This window comes from Tachyglossus aculeatus, chromosome 1 (genome assembly GCF_015852505.1).
Source record: "Tachyglossus aculeatus isolate mTacAcu1 chromosome 1, mTacAcu1.pri, whole genome shotgun sequence".
Classification (NCBI taxonomy): Eukaryota; Metazoa; Chordata; class Mammalia; order Monotremata; family Tachyglossidae; genus Tachyglossus; species Tachyglossus aculeatus.
In genome coordinates, this window is record NC_052066.1 from 7,496,667 (window position 1) to 7,517,726 (window position 21,060).

At 43.6% G+C, this 21,060-nt stretch overlaps 1 protein-coding gene across 3 annotated transcripts in view; it reads left to right on the plus strand.

Moving 5' to 3' along the window:
* The first annotated feature begins 1,152 nt into the window (after positions 1 to 1,152).
* Positions 1,153 to 21,060, plus strand: part of GLB1L (galactosidase beta 1 like) — an 86,578-nt gene continuing 66,670 nt past the window's right edge. The window contains exon 1 of one of the 3 annotated variants that reach the window (XM_038741151.1): positions 1,153 to 1,354. In XM_038741151.1, the coding sequence (XP_038597079.1) occupies positions 1,283 to 1,354 (72 nt within the window). In that variant the 5' untranslated portion in view covers positions 1,153 to 1,282. The remainder of the gene's footprint in view (positions 1,355 to 21,060) is intronic. The other 2 variants (XM_038741080.1, XM_038741005.1) reach the window with 2 other exon arrangements.

Consider the following 21,060-nt stretch of genomic DNA (forward strand, 5'->3'; position numbering starts at 1 on the left):
AGGCCCGGAGTCTGTCAGGGCCTGCGGTCCGTCAGAGGCCCGGAATCTGTCAGGGCCTGCGGTCCGTCAGAGGCCCGGAATCCCATCAGAAGACTGGAGTCTGTCAGAGACCCGGGATCCATCAGAGGCCTGGGGTCCATCAGAGGCCTGAGGTCCATCAGAGGCCTGGGGTCCATCAGAGGCCTGGGGTCTGTCCGAGGCCTGCAGTCTGTCAGTGACCCAGGATCTGTCAGGGGCCCGGGATCTGTTAGAGGCCCGGGGTCCATCAGGGCCTGCAGTCCGTCAGAGGCCTGGGATCCCATCGGAAGACTGGAGTCTGTCAGAGACCCGGGGTCCGTCAGAGGCCTGGGGTCCGTCCGAGGCCTGCAGTCTGTCAGAGACCCAGGATCCGTCAGAGGCCCAGTATCCATCAGAGGCCCGGAATCCCGTCAGAAGACTGGAGTCTGTCAGAGACCCGGGATCCGTCCGAAGCCTGGGGTCAGTTAAAGGCCTGGGATCCGTCTGAGGCCTGCAGTCTGTCAGAGACCCAGGATCCATCAGGGGCCCGGAATCCCGTCAGAAGACTGGAGTCTGTCAGAGACCCGGGATCCGTCCGAGGCCTGGGGTCCGTCAGAGGCCTGCAGCCTGTCAGAGGCCTGAGGACCGTCAGAGGCCTGGGGTCCGTCTGAGACCTGCAGTCTGTCAGAGACCCAGGATCCGTCAGAGGCCTGGGGTCCGTCCGAGGCCTGCAGTCTGTCAGAGACCCAGGATCCGTCAGAGGCCCAGGATCCATCAGAGGCCCGGAATCCCGTCAGAAGACTGGAGTCTGTCAGAGACCCGGGATCCGTCTGAAGCCTGGGGTCCGTCAGAGGCCTGAGGACCGTCAGAGGCCCAGGGTCCGTCCGAGGCCTGCGGTCTCTCAGAGGCCTGAGGTCCGTTAGAGGCCTGGGGTCCGTCCGAGGCCTGCAGTCTGTCAGAGACCCAGGATCCGTCAGAGGCCCAGGATCTGTCAGAGGCCCAGGATCCATCAGGGGCCCCGAATCCCGTCAGAAGACTGGAGTTTGTCAGAGACCCGGGATCCGTCCGAGGCCTGGCGTCCGTCAGAGGCCTGCGGCCTGCCAGAGGCCTGAGGTCCATCCGAGGCCTGCAGTCTGTCAGAGACCCAGGATCCATCCGAGGCCTACAGTCTGTCCATCGGAGGCCCTTAGTGTGTCCGCCCGAGGCCCTTGGTCCGTCCGTCAGGGGCGGAGTCAGAGCGGCCAGTCCTCGGGGGCGTCCAGCCCATCCCCAACCCCAGGCCAACATGGCGCCCACGCTCTGCAGCCGCCACCGCCTCCTCCTCCTCCTCTTCCTCCTCCTGCCAGGAGGGATACAGGTGATGGGCCGGGGATGGGACCGGGCCGGGACAGAGGGACGGATGGAGGGAGGGAGGGATGGAGAGAGGGATGAAGGGAGGGATGGAGGGAGGGAGGGGAACCCAAGCAGTCAGGCCTGGAGGCCACAGCCCAGCCCTGGGGCTCATAACAGTCATCATCATCATCATGGCATTTGTTAAGCGCTCACTATGTGCCAAGCACTGTTCTAAGCACTGGCAGGGGGATACAGGATCATCAGGTTGTCCCATGAGGGGCTCACAATAATAATAATAACGATGGTGTTTGTTAAGCGCTTCCTATGTGCCAAGCACTGTTCTAAGCGCTGGCAGGGGGATACAGGATCATCAGGTTGTCCCATGAGGGGCTCACAATAATAATAATAACGATGGTGTTTGTTAAGCGCTTCCTATGTGCCAAGCACTGTTCTAAGCGCTGGCAGGGGGATACAGGATCATCAGGTTGTCCCATGAGGGGCTCACAATAATAATAATAACGATGGCGTTTGTTAAGCACTTACTATGTGATACAGGATCATCAGGTTGTCCCATGAGGGGCTCACAATAATAATAATAACGGTATTTGTTAAGTGCTTACTATGTGCCAAGCACTGTTCTAAGTGCTGGCGGGTGGGATACAGGATCATCAGGCTGTCCCATGAGGGGCTCACAATAATAATAATAATAATAACGATGGTATTTGTTAAGTGCTTACTATGTGCCAAGCACTTTTCTAAGCGCTGGCGGGGGGGATACAGGATCATCAGGTTGTCCCATGAGGGGCTCACAATAATAATAATAGTAATAATGGTATTTGTTAAGCGCTTACTATGTGCCAAGCACTGTTCTAAGCGCTGGCGGGGGGGATACAGGATCATCAGGTTGTCCCATGAGGGGCTCACAATAATAATAATAATAACGATGATATTTGTTAAGCGCTTACTATGTGCCAAGCACTGTTCTAAGCACTGGCAGGGGGATACAGGATCATCAGGTTGTCCCATGAGGGGCTCACAATAATAATAATAACTATGGTATTTTTTAAGTGCTTATTATGTGCCAAGCACTGTTCTAAGGGCTGGGGGGGATACAGGATCATCAGGTTGTCCCATGAGGGGCTCACAATAATAATAATAGTAATAATGGTATTTGTTAAGTGCTTACTATGTGCCAAGCACTGTTCTAAGCACTGGCGGGGGGAATACAGGATCATCAGGTTGTCCCATGAGGGGCTCACAATAATAATAATAATAATAATGGTGTTTGTTAAGCACTTACTATGTGCCAAGCACTGTTCTAAGCACTGGCGGGGGGGATACAGGATCATCAGGTTGTGCCATGAGGGGCTCACAATAATAATAATAATAACGATGATATTTGTTAAGCGCTTACTATGTGCCAAGCACTGTTCTAAGCACTGGCAGGGGGATACAGGATCATCAGGTTGTCCCATGAGGGGCTCACAATAATAATAATAACTATGGTATTTTTTAAGTGCTTATTATGTGCCAAGCACTGTTCTAAGGGCTGGGGGGGATACAGGATCATCGGGTTGTCCCATGAGGGGCTCACAATAATAATAATAGTAATAATGGTATTTGTTAAGTGCTTACTATGTGCCAAGCACTGTTCTAAGCGCTGGCGGGGGGGATACGGGATCATCAGGCTGTCCCATGAGGGGCTCACAACAATAATAATAATAATAATAATAATAATAATAATAATAATAATAATAATAATAACGATGGTATTTGTTAAGTGCTTACTATGTGCCAAGCACTGTTCTAAGCGCTGGCGGGGGGGATACAGGATCATCAGGTTGTCCCATGAGGGGCTCACAATAATAATAATAGTAATAATGGTATTTGTTAAGTGCTTACTATGTGCCAAGCACTGTTCTAAGCACTGGCGGGGGGGATATGGGATCATCAGGCTGTCCCATGAGGGGCTCACAATAATAATAATAATAATAATAATAATAACGATGGTATTTGTTAAGCGCTTACTATGTGCCAAGCACTGTTCTAAGCGCTGGCGGGGGGGATACAGGATCATCAGGTTGTCCCATGAGGGGCTCGCAATAATAATAATAACGATGGTATTTGTTAAGCGCTTACTATGTGCCAAGCACTGTTCTAAACACTGGCAGGGGGATACAGGATCATCAGGTTGTCCCATGAGGGGCTCACAATAATAATAATAACGATGGTATTTGTTAAGCGCTTACTATGTGTTGAGCACTCTTCTAAGCGCTGGGGGGAGATACCAGGTCATCAGGTTGTCCCATGAGGGGCTCGCAAAAATAATAATAGTAATAATGGTATTTGTTAAGCGCTTACTATATGCCAAGCACTTTTCTAAGTGCTGGCGGGGGAATACAGGATCATCAGGTTGTCCCATGAGGGGCTCACAATAATAATAATAATAATAATAATAATAATAATAATGATGGTATTTGTTAAGCACTTACTATGTATCAAGCACTGTTCTAAGCGCTGCCGGGGGGGTGGGGGAGGGATACAGGATCATCAGGTTGTCCCATGAGGGGCTCACAATAATAATAATAATAACGATGGTATTTTTTTAAGTGCTTACTATGTGCCAAGCACTGTTCTAAGCGCTGGCAGGGGGGATACAGGATCATCAGGGTGTCCCATGAGGGGCTCACAATAATAATAATAATGATGGTATTTGTTCATTCATTTAATCGTATTTATTGAGCGCTTACTGTGTGCTGAGCACTGTACTAAGCGTTTGGGAAGTACAAGTTGGCAACATATGGAGACGGTCCCTACCCAACAGTGGGCTCACAGGCTAGAAGGGGGAGACAGACGACAAAACAAAACATATTAACAAAATAAAATAAATAGAATAAATAAGTGCAAGTAAAATAAATAAATAGAGTAATAAATCTGTACAAACATATATCCAGGTGCTGTGGGGAGGGGAAGGAGGTAAGGCGGGGAGGAGGGGGAGAGGAAGGAGGGGGCTCAGCTTGGGAAGCGCTTACTATGTGCCAAGCACTGTTCTAAGCGCTGGCGGGGGGATACAGGATTACCAGGTTGTCCCATGAGGGGCTCACAATAATAATAATAATGATGGTATTGGTTAAGCGCTTACTATGTGCCAAGCACTGTTCTAAGCACTGGGGGGGAGATACAAGGTCATCAGGTTGTCCCATGAGGGGCTCACAATAATAATAACAACGATGGTATTGGTTAAGCGCTTACTATGTGCCAAGCACTGTTCTAAGCGCTGGGGGGAGATACAAGGTCATCAGATTGTCCCATGAGGGGCTCACAATAATAATAACAACGATGGTATTGGTTAAGCGCTTACTATGTGCCAAGCACTGTTCTAAACGCTGGGGGAGATACAAGGTCATCAGGTTGTCCCATGAGGGGCTCACAATAATAATAATAGTAATAATGGTATTTGTTAAGCGCTTACTACGTGCCAAGCACTGTTCTAAGCACTGGCAGGGGAATACAGGATCACCAGGTTGTCCCATGAGGGGCTCACAATAATAATAATAGTAATAATGGTATTTGTTAAGCGCTTACTATGTGCCAAGCACTGTTCTAAGCACTGGCAGGGGGATACAGGATCATCACGTTGTCCCATGAGGGGCTCCCAATAATAATAATGTTGGTATTTGTTAAGCGCTTACTATGTGCCAAGCACTGTTCTAAGCGCTGGCGGGGGGGATACAGGATCATCACGCTGTCCCATGAGAGGCTTGCAAAAATAATAATAGTAATAATGGTACTTGTTAAGCGCTTACTATATGCCAAGCACTGTTCTAAGCACTGGCGTGGGGGATACAGGATCATCAGGTTGTCCCATGAGGGGCTCACAATAATAATAATAATAATGGTATTTGTTAAATGCTTACTATGTGCCAAGCACTGTTCTAAGCACTGGGGGGGGTGATACAGGATCATCAGGTTGTCCCAAGAGGGGCTCACAATAATAATGATAACGATGGTATTTTTATACCGTAAGCCCACTGTTGGGTAGGGACCGTCTCTAGATGTTGCCAACTTGTACTTCCCAAGCGCTTAGTACAGTGCTCTGCACACAGTAAGTGCTCTATAAATACGATTGATTGATTGATTAAGTGCTTACTCCGTGCCAAGCACTGTTCTAAGCACTGGAGGAGGGGGAGGATACAGGATCATCAGGTTGTCCCATGTGGGGTTCACAATAATAATAATAATGATGATGGCATTTGTTAAGCGCTTACTAGGTGCCAAGCACTGTTCTAAGCGCTGGGGAGGTTACAGGGTGATCAGGTTGCCCCACGGGGGGCTCACAGTCTTAATCCCCATTTTACAGATGAGGCCACTGAGGCCCAGAGAAGTGAAGTGACTTGCCTAAAGTCACACGACTGACAAGGGGAGAAGCAGCGTGGCTCAGTGGAAAGAACCCGGGCTTTGGAGTCAGAGGTCGTGGGTTCAAATCCCGGCTCCGCCCCTTGTCAGCTGTGTGACTTTGGGCAAGTCACTTCACTTCTCTGGGCCTCAGTGGCCTCATCTGTAAAATGGGGATGAAGACTGGGAGCCCCATGTGGGACAACCTGATCACCCTGTAACCTCCCCAGCGCTTAGAACAGTGCTTGGCACACAGTAAGCGCTTAATAAATGCCATTAAAAAAAAAGGGGGGGCGGTACCAGGTCCCGGGTTCATTCATTCAGTTGTATTTATTGAGTGCTTACTGTGTACAGAGCACTGGACTATAATAATAATAATGATGGAATTTGTTAAGCACTTACTATGTGCCAAGCACTGTTCTAAATGCTGGGGGGATACAAGGTAATCAGGTTGTCCCACATGGGGCTCAGTCTTCATCCCCATTTCACAGATTAGAGAAGCAGCGGGGCTCAGCGGAAAGAGCCCGGGCTTTGGAGTCAGAGGTCATGGGTTCGAATCCCGGCTCCGCCACGTGTCTGCTGTGTGACCTTGGGCAAGTCACTTCACTTCTCTGAGCCTCAGTGACCTCATCTGGAAAATGGGGATTAAGACCGTGAACCCCACATGGGACAACCTGATCACTTTGTATCCCCCCCCAGCGCTTAGAACAGTGCTTTGCACATAGTAAGCGCTTAACAAATGCCCCTCTGCCCCTCCGCCAAGCTGGCTCTCTTCCTCCCTTCAAGGCCCTGCTGAGAGCTCACCTCCTCCAGGAGGCCTTCCCAGACTGAGCCCCTTCCTTCCTCTCCCCCTCGTCCCCCTCTGCATCCCCCCATCTTACCTCCTTCCCTTCCCCACAGCACCTGTATAGATGTATATATGGTTGTACATATTTATTACTCTATTTATTTATTTATTTATTTATTTATTTTACTTGTACATTTCTATCCTATTTATTTTATTTTGTTGGTTTGTTTGGTTCTGTTCTCCGTCTCCCCCTTTTAGACTGTGAGCCCACTGTTGGGTAGGGACTGTCTCTATGTGTTGCCAATTTGTACTTCCCAAGCGCTTAGTACAGTGCTCTGCACATAGTAAGCGCTCAATAAATACGATTGATTGATTGATTAACAAATGCCAACATTATTATTATTATTAGATTAGATAACTGAGGCCCAGAGAAGTGAGGCGACTCGCCCAAAGGTCACATAGCCGACCAGTGGCGGGGTGGGGATTCGAACCCGCTGTTATCGACAAGTAACAAGCGCTTAGTACGGTGCTCTGCACATAGTAAGCGCTCAATAAATACGATTGATTGATTGATTAAGTAGGGTGAAAAATAGGTTAATCGGTGTAAATCGGATGCAGGGTTCTTGTACCCAGGGGGGTGACGCAGTAAATAGGAAAAATGAGTCGGAGACGTGAGTTCGGATAGAGCAGGAAAGAAGGAAAGTGGCTCCCTGCCCGTTCACCTCCCGGGAGAGGGACGAGTGACAAGCAGCCCCGATCCCAATCTCACTGGGTCTTTTATTGAGTTACAGCAACATGGGAGCGGAGCGATTGGGAATTCCGGGAATCCAGTTAGGACCGACAGGATGTTATAAATTCTCATTATTCCCTGTTCTCACTGCCTTGTGCAGGTTGTTATCTGCCCTATGGCCTTGCATAGATACTTGTTACTGGCCTTGAAGACATCTGTTGCTGAGCCTTGCAGAAAATACAAAAAAAAAGGAGTTGTTCTCACGGCCTGCGCAAAATGGAGGGTTACTGTCAGCATACACAAAATGGAGTCAGTCATCATCATCAATCGTATTTATTGAGCGCTTACTAATGTGCAGAGCACTGTACTAAGCGCTTGGGAAGTACAAATTGGCAACATATAGGGCCAGTCCCTACCCAACAGTGGGCTCACGGTCTAAAAGGGGGAGACAGAGAACAAAACCAAACATACTAGCAAAATAAAATAAATAGAATAGATATGTACAAATAAAATAAATGAATAAATAAATAGAGTAATAAATCTGTACAAACATCTATACATATATACAGGTGCTGTGGGGAAGGGAAGGAGGTAAGATGGGGGGATGGAGAGGGGGGCGAGGGGGAGAGGAAGGAAGGGGCTCAGTCTGGGAAGGCCTCCTGGAGGAGGTGAGCTCTCAGTAGGGCCTTGAAGTCACGTCAAGTCCGCTACTGGACAACAGCCATGACCTCTGACTCCCAAGCCCGGGCTCTTTCCTCGGAGCCACGCTGCTTAATCGGCAATGTAGCTAATCATTCATTCATTCAATCGTATTTATTGAGCGCTTACTGTGTGCAGAGCGCTGGACTAAGCGCTTGGGAAGTCCAAGTTGGCAACATAGAGAGCCGGTCCCTACCCATCAACGGGCTCACAGTCTAGAGAAGCAGCGGGGCTCAGTGGAAAGAGGCCGGGCTTTGGAGTCAGAGGTCATGGCTTCGAATCCCGGCTCCACCACAAGTCTGCTGTGTGACCTTGGGCAAGTCACTTAACTTCTCTGAGCCTCAGTTCCCTCATCTGTAAAATGGGGATTGATTGTGAGCCCCATGTGGGGCAGCTTGATCACCTTGTACCCCCCCAGCGCTTAGAACAGTGCTCTGCACATAGCAAGCACTTAACAAATGCCATTATTATTATTACTATTATTTGGAGTCAGAGGTCATGGGTTTGAATCCTGACTCCACCCCAAGTCTGCTGTGTGACCTTGGGCAAGTCACTTACCTTCTCTGAGCCTCAGTTCCCTCATCTGTAAAAATGGGGATGAAGACTGTGAGCCCCACGGGGGACAACTTGATCACATTGTATCCCCCCGCAGCGCTTAGAACAGTGCTTTGCACATAGTAAGCGCTTAATAAATGCCATAATTATTATTATTATTATTATTATTAGAAGGGTGAGACAGACAACAAAACAAAACATGTGGACAGGTGTTATGTCGTCAGAACAAATAGAATTAAAGCTAAATACACATCATTAACATGATAAATAAAATAGTAAATATGTACATGTGTGGTAATCATGCCACTTCTTGGCTGCTGGGTGTCCTTGGGTGAGCCATTTCACTTCTCTGGGCCTCACTAATCTCAGCCTCCCCCATCTAAGCATCGTGGCTCAATCAATCAATCAATCAATCAATCGTATTTATTGAGCACTTACTGTGTGCAGAGCACTGTACTAAGCGCTTGGGAAGTCCAAGTTGGCAACATATAGAGAGAGTCCCTACCCAACAGTGGGCTCACAGTCTAAAGGGGGGAGACATCATCATCATCATCAATCGTATTTATTGAGCGCTTACTATGTGCAGAGCACTGTACTAAGCGCTTGGGAAGTATAAATTGGCAACATATAGAGACAGTCCCTACCCAACAGTGGGCTCACAGTCTAAAAGGGGGAGACAGACAACAAAACCAAACATACTAACAAAATAAAATAAATAGAATAGATATGTCCAAATAAAATAAATAAATAAATAGAGTAATAAATATGTACAAACATATATCCATATATCCAGGTGCTGTGGGGAAGGGAAGGAGGTAAGATGGGGGGATGGAGAGGGGGACGAGGGGGAGAGGAAGGAAGGGGCTCAGTCTGGGAAGGCCTCCTGGAGGAGGCTCAGTGGAAAGAGCCCGGGCTTTGGAGTCAGAGGTCATGGGTTCAAATCCCGACTCTGCCAATTGTCAGCTGTGTGACTCTGGGCGAGTCACTTCACTTCTCTGGGCCTCAGTTCCCTCATCTGGAAAATGGGGATGAAGACTGGGAGCCCCCCGTGGGACAACCTGATCACCTTGTAACCTCCCCAGTGCTTCGAACAGTGCTTTGCACATAGTAAGCGTTTAATAAATGCCATCATAAAAAAAAATGAGCCCCTCTCTTCTCCCACTCCCTTCTGCGGACGTTCTGACAATAATAATGATAATGATGGTATTCGTTAAGCGCTTACTATGTGCTAAGCACTGTTCTAGGAAGTGGGGGGGGGATACGATCTCTTGGGTACAAGGCAGGGGTTCTGCACCCGGTTTGGACCCTGCCCATACTGTGTGCATCTTTGTAACCTTGATTGATTGATTGATTGATTGATTGTAACCTGATGTGGCATAATGCAGAAGGACGCAGTCATCCAAAGATAATCAAACCACTTTGCCCCACTCCTGCATTGTTTTCCCCAGACTGCGATCCCAGAGATTGGTTTTCCTTCCCTAATAATCAAGTGCCTAAATAGAGGCTGCGTTGAGCATCATCATCAATCGTATTTATTGAGCGCTTACTGTGTGCAGAGCACTGTACTAAGCACTTGGGAAGTACAAATTGGCAACAAAGCATGCTTTGTAATGGAAAGAAATAAGGCCCTGCTGAGAGCTCACCTCCTCCAGGCGGCCTTCCCAGACTGAGCCCCTTCCTTCCTCTCCCCCTCATCCCCCTCTCCATCCCCCCCATCTTACCTCCTTGTCTTCCCCACAGCACCTGTATAGATGTATATATGTTTGTACATATTTTTTACTCTATTTATTTATTTTATTTGTACATATCTATTCTATTTATTTTATTTTGTTAGTATGCTTGGTTTTGTTCTCTGTCTCCCCCTTTTAGCCTGTGAGCCCACTGTGGGGTAGGGACCGTCTCTAGATGTTGCCAATTTGGACTTCCCAAGCGCTTAGTACAGTGCTCTGCACATAGTAAGCGCTCAATAAATACGATTGATGATGATGATCCTCCTGGTTAGATGGTTTAAGTAATACATTAAATGCCAGATCATTGAATTCAGTATTCTTGCATTTTAAGTTGAATTATGCTGAAGATTCCCCCCCCGCAACCGGTCTATCCACAGCCACCCGTTTTTATTTTATTTTTTTTAGATGCTTGAATCTGAACGGGCTTGGTTTTTCATAATAATAATAATAATAATAATGATGATGACATTTATTAAGCGCTTACTATGTGCAAAGCACTGTTCTAAGCACTGGGAAGTTTACAAGGTGATTAGGTTGTCCCATGGGGGGCTCACAGCCTTAATCCCCATTTTACAGATGAGGGAACTGAGGCCCAGAGAAGTGAAGTGACTTGCCCAAAGTCACACAGCTGACAATTGGCAGAGCCGGGATTTGAACCCATGAACTCTGACTCCAAAGCCCGGGCTCTTTCCACTGAGCCACGCTGCTTCTCCATCACAGTTTTTCATCACAGTTTCCTCCCTCTAACTTCATCTTGGCAGTTAGTGAGGGTTAAGTAGTTCCTGACTGACTCACCTGGAGAATTAACTTGTAAGCTTCACTCTGGGAATTTCAGCCCAGCTAACAGCAGTTAGTAGTAATAATAATAATAATAATAATAATAATAATAATAATGGCATTTGTTAAGCACTTACTATGTGCAAAGCACTGTTCTAAGCGCTGGTGGGGGGATACAAGGTGATTAAGTTGTCCCACGTGGGGCTCCCAGTCTTAATCCCCATTTTCCAGACGAGGTCACTGAGGCTCAGAGAAGTGAAGTGACTTGCCCAAGGTCACACAACAGGCATGTGGTGGAGCCAGGATTCGAACCCATGACCTCCGACTCCAAAGCCCGGGCTCTTTCCACTGAGCCACGCTGCTTCAAGTCATCAATCAGTCAATCAATCAATCGTATTTATTGAGCACTTCCTGTGTGCAGAGCACTGGACTAAGCGCTTGGGAAGTACAAGTTGACAACATATAGAGACAGTCATCATCATCATCATCATCATCAATCGTATTTATTGAGCCCTTACTATGTGCAGAACACTGTACTAAGCGCTTGGGAAGTACAAATTGGCAACATATAGAGACAGTCTCTACCCAACATTGGGCTCACAGTCTAAAAGGGGGAGACAGAGAACAAAACCAAACATACTAACAAAATAAAATAAATAGAATAGATATGCACAAGTAAAATGAATAAATAAATAGAGTAATAAATATGTACAAACATATATACAGGTTTCTTTGCGCTCTGTGGCACTTTTGGGGTTCGGAAGAGGCTCGTCCTTCCCTCCCACAAGGGGATGGCCTTCCTTCCCCCTGTCAGGATGTCACGGTAGTCTGAAAACTTCAGGAAATCAATCCTAATTTGTATTCTGCTTCCAAGTCGAACAGAGGATTGGGAAAATGAATCAGGACCCAAAGGAACAAACCTCCCAAGTGAAAGTCATAATTGGGGCAACAGTTGATTTCCAGGCTCTAAATTTGATCGCCGTCAGGTTTCCTTTATGTTGTTTTTTTGTATTCCATCTTTAAACTGACACTCCTTTTCAAGTGCAGCTCATTACGAGTGGCAGGACGAATCTTCTAAAGAATAGTTTCTAAGGTGGGGAAAGATATTTTTCCAAAGGCAATCACGAGAGAGAGAGAGAGAATCAATCAATCAATCAATCGTATTTATTGAGCGCTTACTATGTGCAGAGCACTGTACTGAGAGAAAGTGGATAACAAACTACTTGCCAGGAAATACAGGACTCAAGCCAACTTTCTGGGTTGCTGAATTAATGATCTTTATAAATGTATTTTTCCAAAACATAAAAAGGCAATGTTGAATTTGGATCTTAAGATTTCAGGTGACAAACTATAAATAGCATTGATGTGACTACTACAGCGCTGAACTATCCATTGCACAATTTTAGGTATTCTGCTGCTCAAATGGAGACAAAATAGCTCTGGTAACTTAGGACGAATGAGTTTTTATTAATGATCTTTATAAATGTGTTTTTTCCAAAACATAAAAAGGCAATGTTGAATTTGGATATTAAGATTTCAAGTGACAAACTATAAATAGCATTGATGTTACTACTACAGCACTGAACTATCCACTGCACAGTTTAGGTATTCTGCTGCTCAAATGGAGATAAAATAGCTCTGATAACTTAGGATGAATGAGTTTTTATTAATGATCTTCATAATAGTGTTTTTCCAAAACATAAAAAGGCAATGTTGAATTTGGATATTAAGATTTCAAGTGACAAACTATAAATAGCATTGATGTTACTACTACAGCACTGAACTATCCATTGCACAATTTTAGGTATTCTGCTGCTCAAATGGAGACAAAATAGCTCTGATAACTTAGGACGAATGAGTTTTTATTAATGATCTTTATAAATGTGTTTTTCCAAAAAATAAGAATGCAATGTTGAATTTGGATATGAAGATTTCAAGTGACAAACTATAAATAGCATTGATGTTACTACCAGAGCACTGAACTATCCACTGCACAGTTTTAGGTATTCTGCTGCTGAAATGGAGACAAAATCGCTCCGATAACTTAGGACGAATGAGTTGTTATTAATGATCTTTATAAATGTGTTTTTCCAAAACATAAAAATGCAATGTTGAATTTGGATATCAAGATTTCAAGTGACAAACTATAAATAACATTGATGTTACTACTACAGCACTGAACTATCCATTGCACAATTTTAGGTATTCTGCTGCTCAAATGGAGACAAAATAGCCCTGATAACTTAGGGCGAATGAGTTTTTATTAATGATCTTTATAAATGTGTTTTTCCAAAACATAAGAATGCAATGTTGAATTTGGATATGAAGATTTCAAGTGACAAACTATAAATAGCATTGATGTGACTACTACAGCACTGAACTCTACATTGCACAGTTTTAGGTATTCTGCTGCTCAAATGGAGACAAAATAGCTCTGATAACTTAGGACGAATGAGTTTTTATTAATGATCTTTATAAATGTGTTTCTCCAAAACATAAAAAGGCAATGTTGAATTTGGATATTAAGATTTCAAGTGACAAACTATAAATAACATTGATGTTACTACTACAGCACTGAACTATCCATTGCACAATTTTAGGTATTCTGCTGCTCAAATGGAGACAAAATAGCCCTGATAACTTAGGACGAATGAGTTTTTATTAATGATCTTTATAAATGTGTTTTTCCAAAACATAAAAATGCAATGTTGAATTTGGATATTAAGATTTTAAGTGACAAACTATAAATAGCATTGATGTTACTACTACAGCACTGAACTACCCATTGCACAATTTTAGGTATTCTGCTGCTCAAATGGAGACAAAATAGCCCTGATAACTTAGGACGAATGAGTTTTTATTAATGATCTTTATAAATGTGTTTTTCCAAAAAAATAAAAATGCAATGTTGAATTTGGATATTAAGATTTCAAGTGACAAACTATAAATAGCATTGATGTTACTACTACAGTACTGAACTATCCATTGCACAATTTTAGGTATTCTGCTGCTCAAATGGAGACAAAATAGCCCTGATAACTTAGGAAGAATGAGTTTTTATTAATGATCTTTATAAATGTGTTTTTCCAAAAAAATAAAAATGCAATGTTGAATTTGGATATTAAGATTTCAAGTGACAAACTATAAATAGCATTGATGTTACTACTACAGCACTGAACTATCCATTGCACAATTTTAGGTTTTCAGCTGCTCAAATGGAGACAAAATAGCTCTGATAATTTAGGACGAATGAGTTTTTAAGATTGGTTTTGAATCCTCTTGGAAAAACAAGTCTTAACAACAGTAGTTGTAAATACATTGTTGTCCAATTAATGTCATGCTCTTGTGTTAGGAGAGGCTTGAGTGGTTTAATAATAGTGATTTTTCCCCCCCTTTACCCCCGTAAAGGATAAAATCAGGTGAGCACTAAAGTATCTGGAGCATCTTCAATGAATCATCATTACTATCATCATTAATAATTATATTATTTTAGACTGTGAGCCCACTGTTGGGTAGGGACTGTCTCTATATGTTGCCAACTTGTCCTTCCCAAGCGCTTAGTACAGTGCTCTGCACACAGTAAGTGCTCAATAAATACGATTGATTGATTGATCTTCTAAAATAACTTGATAATGGAATTAGACTAAGCATTACAGAACAGAATTTGGTGTTCTGGGTGAGGTGGCGGGAGAATCCTAACATTTTTCACCGGTCATTTAACTGTGGATATTATTGCAGAAAAGTATGTAAATTATGCTATGTCCATTCATGGAGTCTTTTTGTGTAAATAAGCTAAATCATACATATCTGTACTGAAGTGAGGGATGATCCATAATATACTAATCCTGTTTCTTCGGCATTGGATTACATAACCATCTTTATGACAGTAGCACTTTTCAGATATTTATGACTGCCTTTATAGAACGGTTTTTTCAAGCGAATCATGTAATATTTAACTTCATGTTCCTGCCAGCTAAAATCATCTATTTCTAGGTCTTGATTCAAACTTTAGAATTTTAATTCAAGGGGAAACTTTCAGTTGCAGCTGGGGACAAAATTCGGGTCGAAAGAGGCCTGGTGACAGGTGCATTAACTGCCAAAGCCCAGGCTCTTTCCACTGAGCCATGCTGCTTCTCTGTATATACATATATACATACACATATATATGTATATATATACACATATACATACACATATATATGTATATATATACGTATATACATACACATATATATGTATATATATACGTATATACATACACATATATATGTGTATATATATGTATATATATACATATATATATATATTCTAGACTGTGAACCCTTTGTTGGGTAGGGACCGTCTGTATATGTTGCCAACTTTTACTTCCCAAGCGCTTAGTACAGTGCTCTGCACACAGTAAGCGCTCAATAAATACCATTGAATGAATGAATGAATGAATGAATGAATGAATGAATCAGGTTGTCCCACGTGGGGCTCATAGACTTAATCCCCATTTTACAGAGGGTTGTCATCATCGTCATCATCAATTGTATTTATTGAGCGCTTACTATGTGCAGAGCACTGTACTAAGCGCTTGGGAAGTACAAATTGGCAACATCTAGAGACAGTCCCTACCCAACAGTGGGCTCACGGTCTAAAAGGGGGAGACAGAGAACAAAACCAAACATACTAACAAAATAAAATAGGATATGTACAAGTAAAATAAATAAATAAATAAATAAATAAATAGGCCCCGTGGGGCTCACGGTCTTCATCCCCAATTTACAGATGAGGGAACTGAGGCCCAGAGAAGTGAAGTGGCTTGCCCAAGGTCACCCAGCAGACAAGTGGCAGAGCTGGGATTCGAACCCACGACCTCTGACTCCCAAGCCCGGGCTCTTTCCACTGAGCCACGCTGCTTCTCACTGTTATTATGATGATTCATTCATTCAGTCCTATTTATTGAGCGCTTACTGTGTGCAGAGCACTGTACTAAGCGCTTGGGAAGTACAAGTTGGCAACTGATAGGGACGGTCCCTACCCAACAACGGGCTCACAGTCTAGAAGGGGGATGATGATGATGATGATGATGATGATGATGATGATGATGATGATGATTAGAGAATGCAGCGTTGCTTAATGGAAAGAGCCCGGGCTTGGGAGTCAGAGGTCGTGGGTTCTAATCCCGCCTCCGCCGTTTGTCAGCTGTGTGACTTTGAGTGAGTCACTTCACTTCTCTGGGCCTCAGTGACCTCATCTGGAAAATGGGGAGGAAGACTGCGAGCCCCACGTGGGACAACCTGATTACCTTGGATCTCCCCAGCGTTTAGAACAGGGCTTGGCACATAGTAAGTGCTGAACAAATACCATTATTATTATTATTATTATTATTATTATTATTATTATTAATAACAATAATAAAATGGGGATTAAGACTGTGAGCCCCACGTGGGACAACCTGATGACCTTGTATCTCCCCAGTGCTTAGAACAGGGCTTGGCACATAGTAAGTGCTTAACAAATACCATTATTATTATTATTAATAAAATGGGGATTAAGACTGCAGGCCCCATGTGGGACAACCTGATGACCTTGTATCTCCCCAGCACTTAGAACAGGGCTTGGCACATAGTAAGCGCTTAACAAATACCATTATTATTAATAATAATATTAATAATAAAATGGGGACTAAGACTGCGAGCCCCATGTGGGACAACCTGATGACCTTGTATCTCCCCAGTGCTTGGAATAGGGCTTGGCACATAGTAAGCACTTAACAAATACCATTATTATTATTATTAATAACATGGGGATTAAGACCGCAAGCCCCAAGTGGGATAACCTGATGACCTTGTATCTCCCCAGCGCTTAGAACAGGGCTTGGCACATAGTAAGCGCTTAACAAATACCATTATTATTATTATTATTATTATTATTAATAAAATGGGGATGAAGACTGTGAGCCCCATGTGGGACAACCTGATGACCTTGTATCTCCCCAGCGCTTACAACAGGGTGTGGCACATAGTAAGCGCTTAACAAATGCCATTATTATTATTATGATTATTATTATTATTCAAATGGGGATGAAGAATGTGAGCCCCACGTGGGACAACCTGATGACCTTGTATGCTCTCCAGCACTTAGAATAATAATAATAATGATGGCATTTATTAAGCGCTTATTATGTGCAAAGCACCGTTCTAAGCGCCGGGGAGGTTACAAAGTGATCAGGTTGTCCCACGGAGAGCTCCCTGTCTTAATCCCCATTTTACAGATGAGGTAACTGAGGCCTAGAGAAGTGAAGTGACTTGCCCAAAGTCACACAGCTGACAATTGGCAGAGCGGGGATTTGAACCCATGACCTCTGACTCCAAAGCCCGGGCTCTTTCCACTGAGCAACACTGCTTCTTTAGCCACTCTTAGAACAGTGCTTGGCACATAGTAAGCGCTTAACAAATACTATCATTATTATTATTATTAAGAAAATGGGGATGAAGACTGTGAGCCCCCCGTGGGACAACCTGATGACCTTGTTTATCCCCAGCGTTTAGAACAGTGCTTGGCACATAGTAAGCGTTTAACAAATACCATCATCATCATTATTATTATTATTATTATTATTATTAAAATGGCGATGAAGACTGAGCCTCCCGTGGGACAACCTAATCACCTTGTATCTACTCCAACGCTTAGAACAGCACATAGGAAGCGCTTAATAAATGCCATCATTAAGTGCTTTGCACATCGTAAGCGCTTAATAAATGCCATTATTAAATAATAACAAAATGAGGATGAAGACTTTGAGCTTCTATTAATAAAATAATGAAGACTGTGAGCCCCACGTGGGACCTGCAGCGTGGCTCAGTGGAAAGAGCCCGGGCTTTGGAGTCAGTGGTCACCGGTTCAAATCCCGGCTCCGCCACTTGTCAGCTGTGTGACCGTGGGCAAGTCCCTTCACTTCTCTGGGCCTCAGTGACCTCATCTGTAAAATGGGGATAAAAACTGTGAACCCCCCGTGGGGCAACCTGATCAGCTTGTAACCTCCCCAGCACTTAGAACAGTGCTTTGCACATAGTAAGCGCTTAATCAATCAATCAATGGTATTTATTGAGCACTTACTGTGTGCAGAGCACTGTACTAAGCACTTGGGAGGTACAAGATGGCAACATATATAGTCCCTACCCAACAGTGGGCTCACAGTCTAGAAGGGGGAGACAGAGAACAAAACCAAACATACTAACAAAATAAATGGAATAGGTAGGTGCAAGTAAAATAAATAAATAGAGTAATAAATCTATACAAACATATATCCATATATACAGGTGCTGTGGGGAAGGGAAGGAGGTAAGATTCAGGGGATGGAGAGGGGGACGAGGGGGAGAGGAAGGAAGGGGCTCAGTCTGGGAAGGCCTCCTGGAGGAGGTGAGCTCTCAGTAGGGCCTTAACAAATGCCATCATTATTTATTATTATTTATTCTCTTTGCCTCAGTTCCCTCATCTGTCAAATGGGGATGAAGACTGGGAGCCCCCCGTGGGACAACCTCATCACCTTGTAAAACTCCCCTGTGCTTAGAACAGTGCTTTGCACATAATATATGCATATATGTTTGTACATATTTATTACTCTTATTTATTTATTTATTTTACTCGTACATATCTATTCTATTTATTTCATTTTGTTAGTATGTTGGGTTTTGTTCTCTGTCTCCCCCTTTTAGACTGTGAGCCCACTGTTGGGTAGGGACCGTCTCTATGTGTTGCCAATTTGTACTTCCGAAGCGCTTAGTACAGTGCTCTGCACATAGTAAGCGCTCAATACGATTGATGATGATGATTAGTAAGCGCTTAATAAATGCCATTATTATTATTATTATTCCCCCCCAGCGCTTAGAACAGCACTTGGCACGTAGTAAGCGCTTAACAAAATGCCATCATCATGATGATGGTGATTATAGTTATTGTGGGAGGACAGGGGGTGTTGATGGTGTTTCGGGCGGGTGTGCCAACTTGGACTTCCCAAGCGCTTAGTCCAGTGCTGTGCACACAGTAGGCGCTCAATAAATAGGACTGATTGATTATGTTTGTATATATTATATACGTATATATGTTTGCACATATTTATTACTCTATTTATTCATTTTACTTGTACATATCTATTCTATTTATTTTATTTTGTTAGTATGTTTGGTTTTGTTCTCTGTCTCCCCCTTTTAGACTGTGAGCCCACTGTTGGGTAGGGATCGTCTCTAGATGTTGCCAACTTGGACTTCCCAAGCGCTTAGTACAGTGCTCTGCACATAGTAAGCGCTCAATACGATTGATGATGATGATTAGTAAGCGCTTAATAAATGCCATTATTATTATTATTGTTATTCCCCCCCAGTGTTTAGAACACCACTTGGCACGTAGTAAGCGCTTAACAAAATGCCATCATCATTATGATGATGATGATTATAGTTGTGATTGGGGGAGGACGGGGGGTGATGATGGTGTTTCAGGCGGGTGTGCTAACTTGGACTTCCCAAGCGCTTAGTCCAGTGCTGTGCACACAGAAGGCGCTCAATAAATAGGACTGATTATGTTTGTGTATATTATATATGTATATATGTTTGTACATATTTATTACTCTATTTATTTATTTATTTTCCTTGTACATATCTATTCTATTTATTTCATTTTGTTAGTATGTTTGGTTTTGTTCTCTGTCTCCCCCTTTTAGACTGTGAGCCCACTGTTGGGTAGGGACTGTCTCTAGATGTTGCCAACTTGTACTTCCCAAGCGCTTAGTACAGTGCTCTGCACACAGTAAGCGCTCAATAAATACGATTGATTGATTGATAGTAAGCGCTTAATAAATGCCATTATTATTATTAATATTCCCCCCCCAGCGCTTAGAACAGCACTTGGCACGTAGTAAGCGCTTAACAAAATGCCATCATGATGATGATGGTGATTATAGTTGTTATTGTGGGAGGACGGGGGTGATGATGGTGTTTCGGGCAGGTGTGCCAACTTGGACTTCCCAAGCGCTTAGTCCAGTGCTTTGCACACAGTAGGCGCTCAATAAATAGGACTGATTGATTATGTTTGTATATATTATATGTGTATATGTTTGTACATATTTATTACTCTATTTATTCATTTTACTTGTACATATCTATTCTATTTATTTTATTTTGTTAGTCTGGTTTTGTTCTCTGTCTCCCCCTTCTAGACTGTGAGCCCACTGTTGGGTAGGGACTGTCTCTATACGTTGCCAATTTGTACTTCCCAAGCGCTTACTACAGTGTTCTGCACACAGTAAGCGCTCAATCAATACGATTGATTGGTAGTAAGTACTTAATAAATGCCATTATTATTATTATTCGCCCCCAGCGTTCAGAACACCAGTTGGCACGTAGTAAGCGCTTAACAAAATGCCATCATCATTATGATGATGATGATTATAGTTGTGATTGGGGGAGGACGGGGGTTGATGACGGTGTTTCGGGCGGGTGTTTCAACTTGTCCTTCCCAAGCGCTTAGTCCAGTGCTGTACACACAGTAGGCGCTCAATAAATAGGACTGATTGATTATGTTTGTATATATTATATATGTATATATGTTTGTACATATTTATTACTCTACTTATTTTACTTGTACATATCTATTCTATTTATTTTATTTTGTTAGTATGTTTGGTTTTGTTCTCTGTCTCCCCCTTTTAGACTGTGAGCCCGCTGTTGGGTAGGGACTGTCTCTATATGTTGCCAACTTGGACTTCCCAAGCGCTTAGTACAGTGCTCTGCACACAGTAAGCGCTCAATCAATACGATTGATTGGTAGTAAGCACTTAATAAATGCCATTATTATTATTCCCCCCCCAGCGCTTAGAACAGCGCTTGGCACGCAGTAAGCGCTTAACAAAATGCCATCATGATGATGATGATGATGATCATAGTTGTTATTGTGGGAGGACGGGGGGTGATGACGGTGTTTCAGGCGGGTGTGCCAACTTGGACTTCCCAAGCGCTAAGTCCAGTGCTGTGCACACAGCAGGCGCTCAATAAATAGGACTGATTATGTTTGTATAT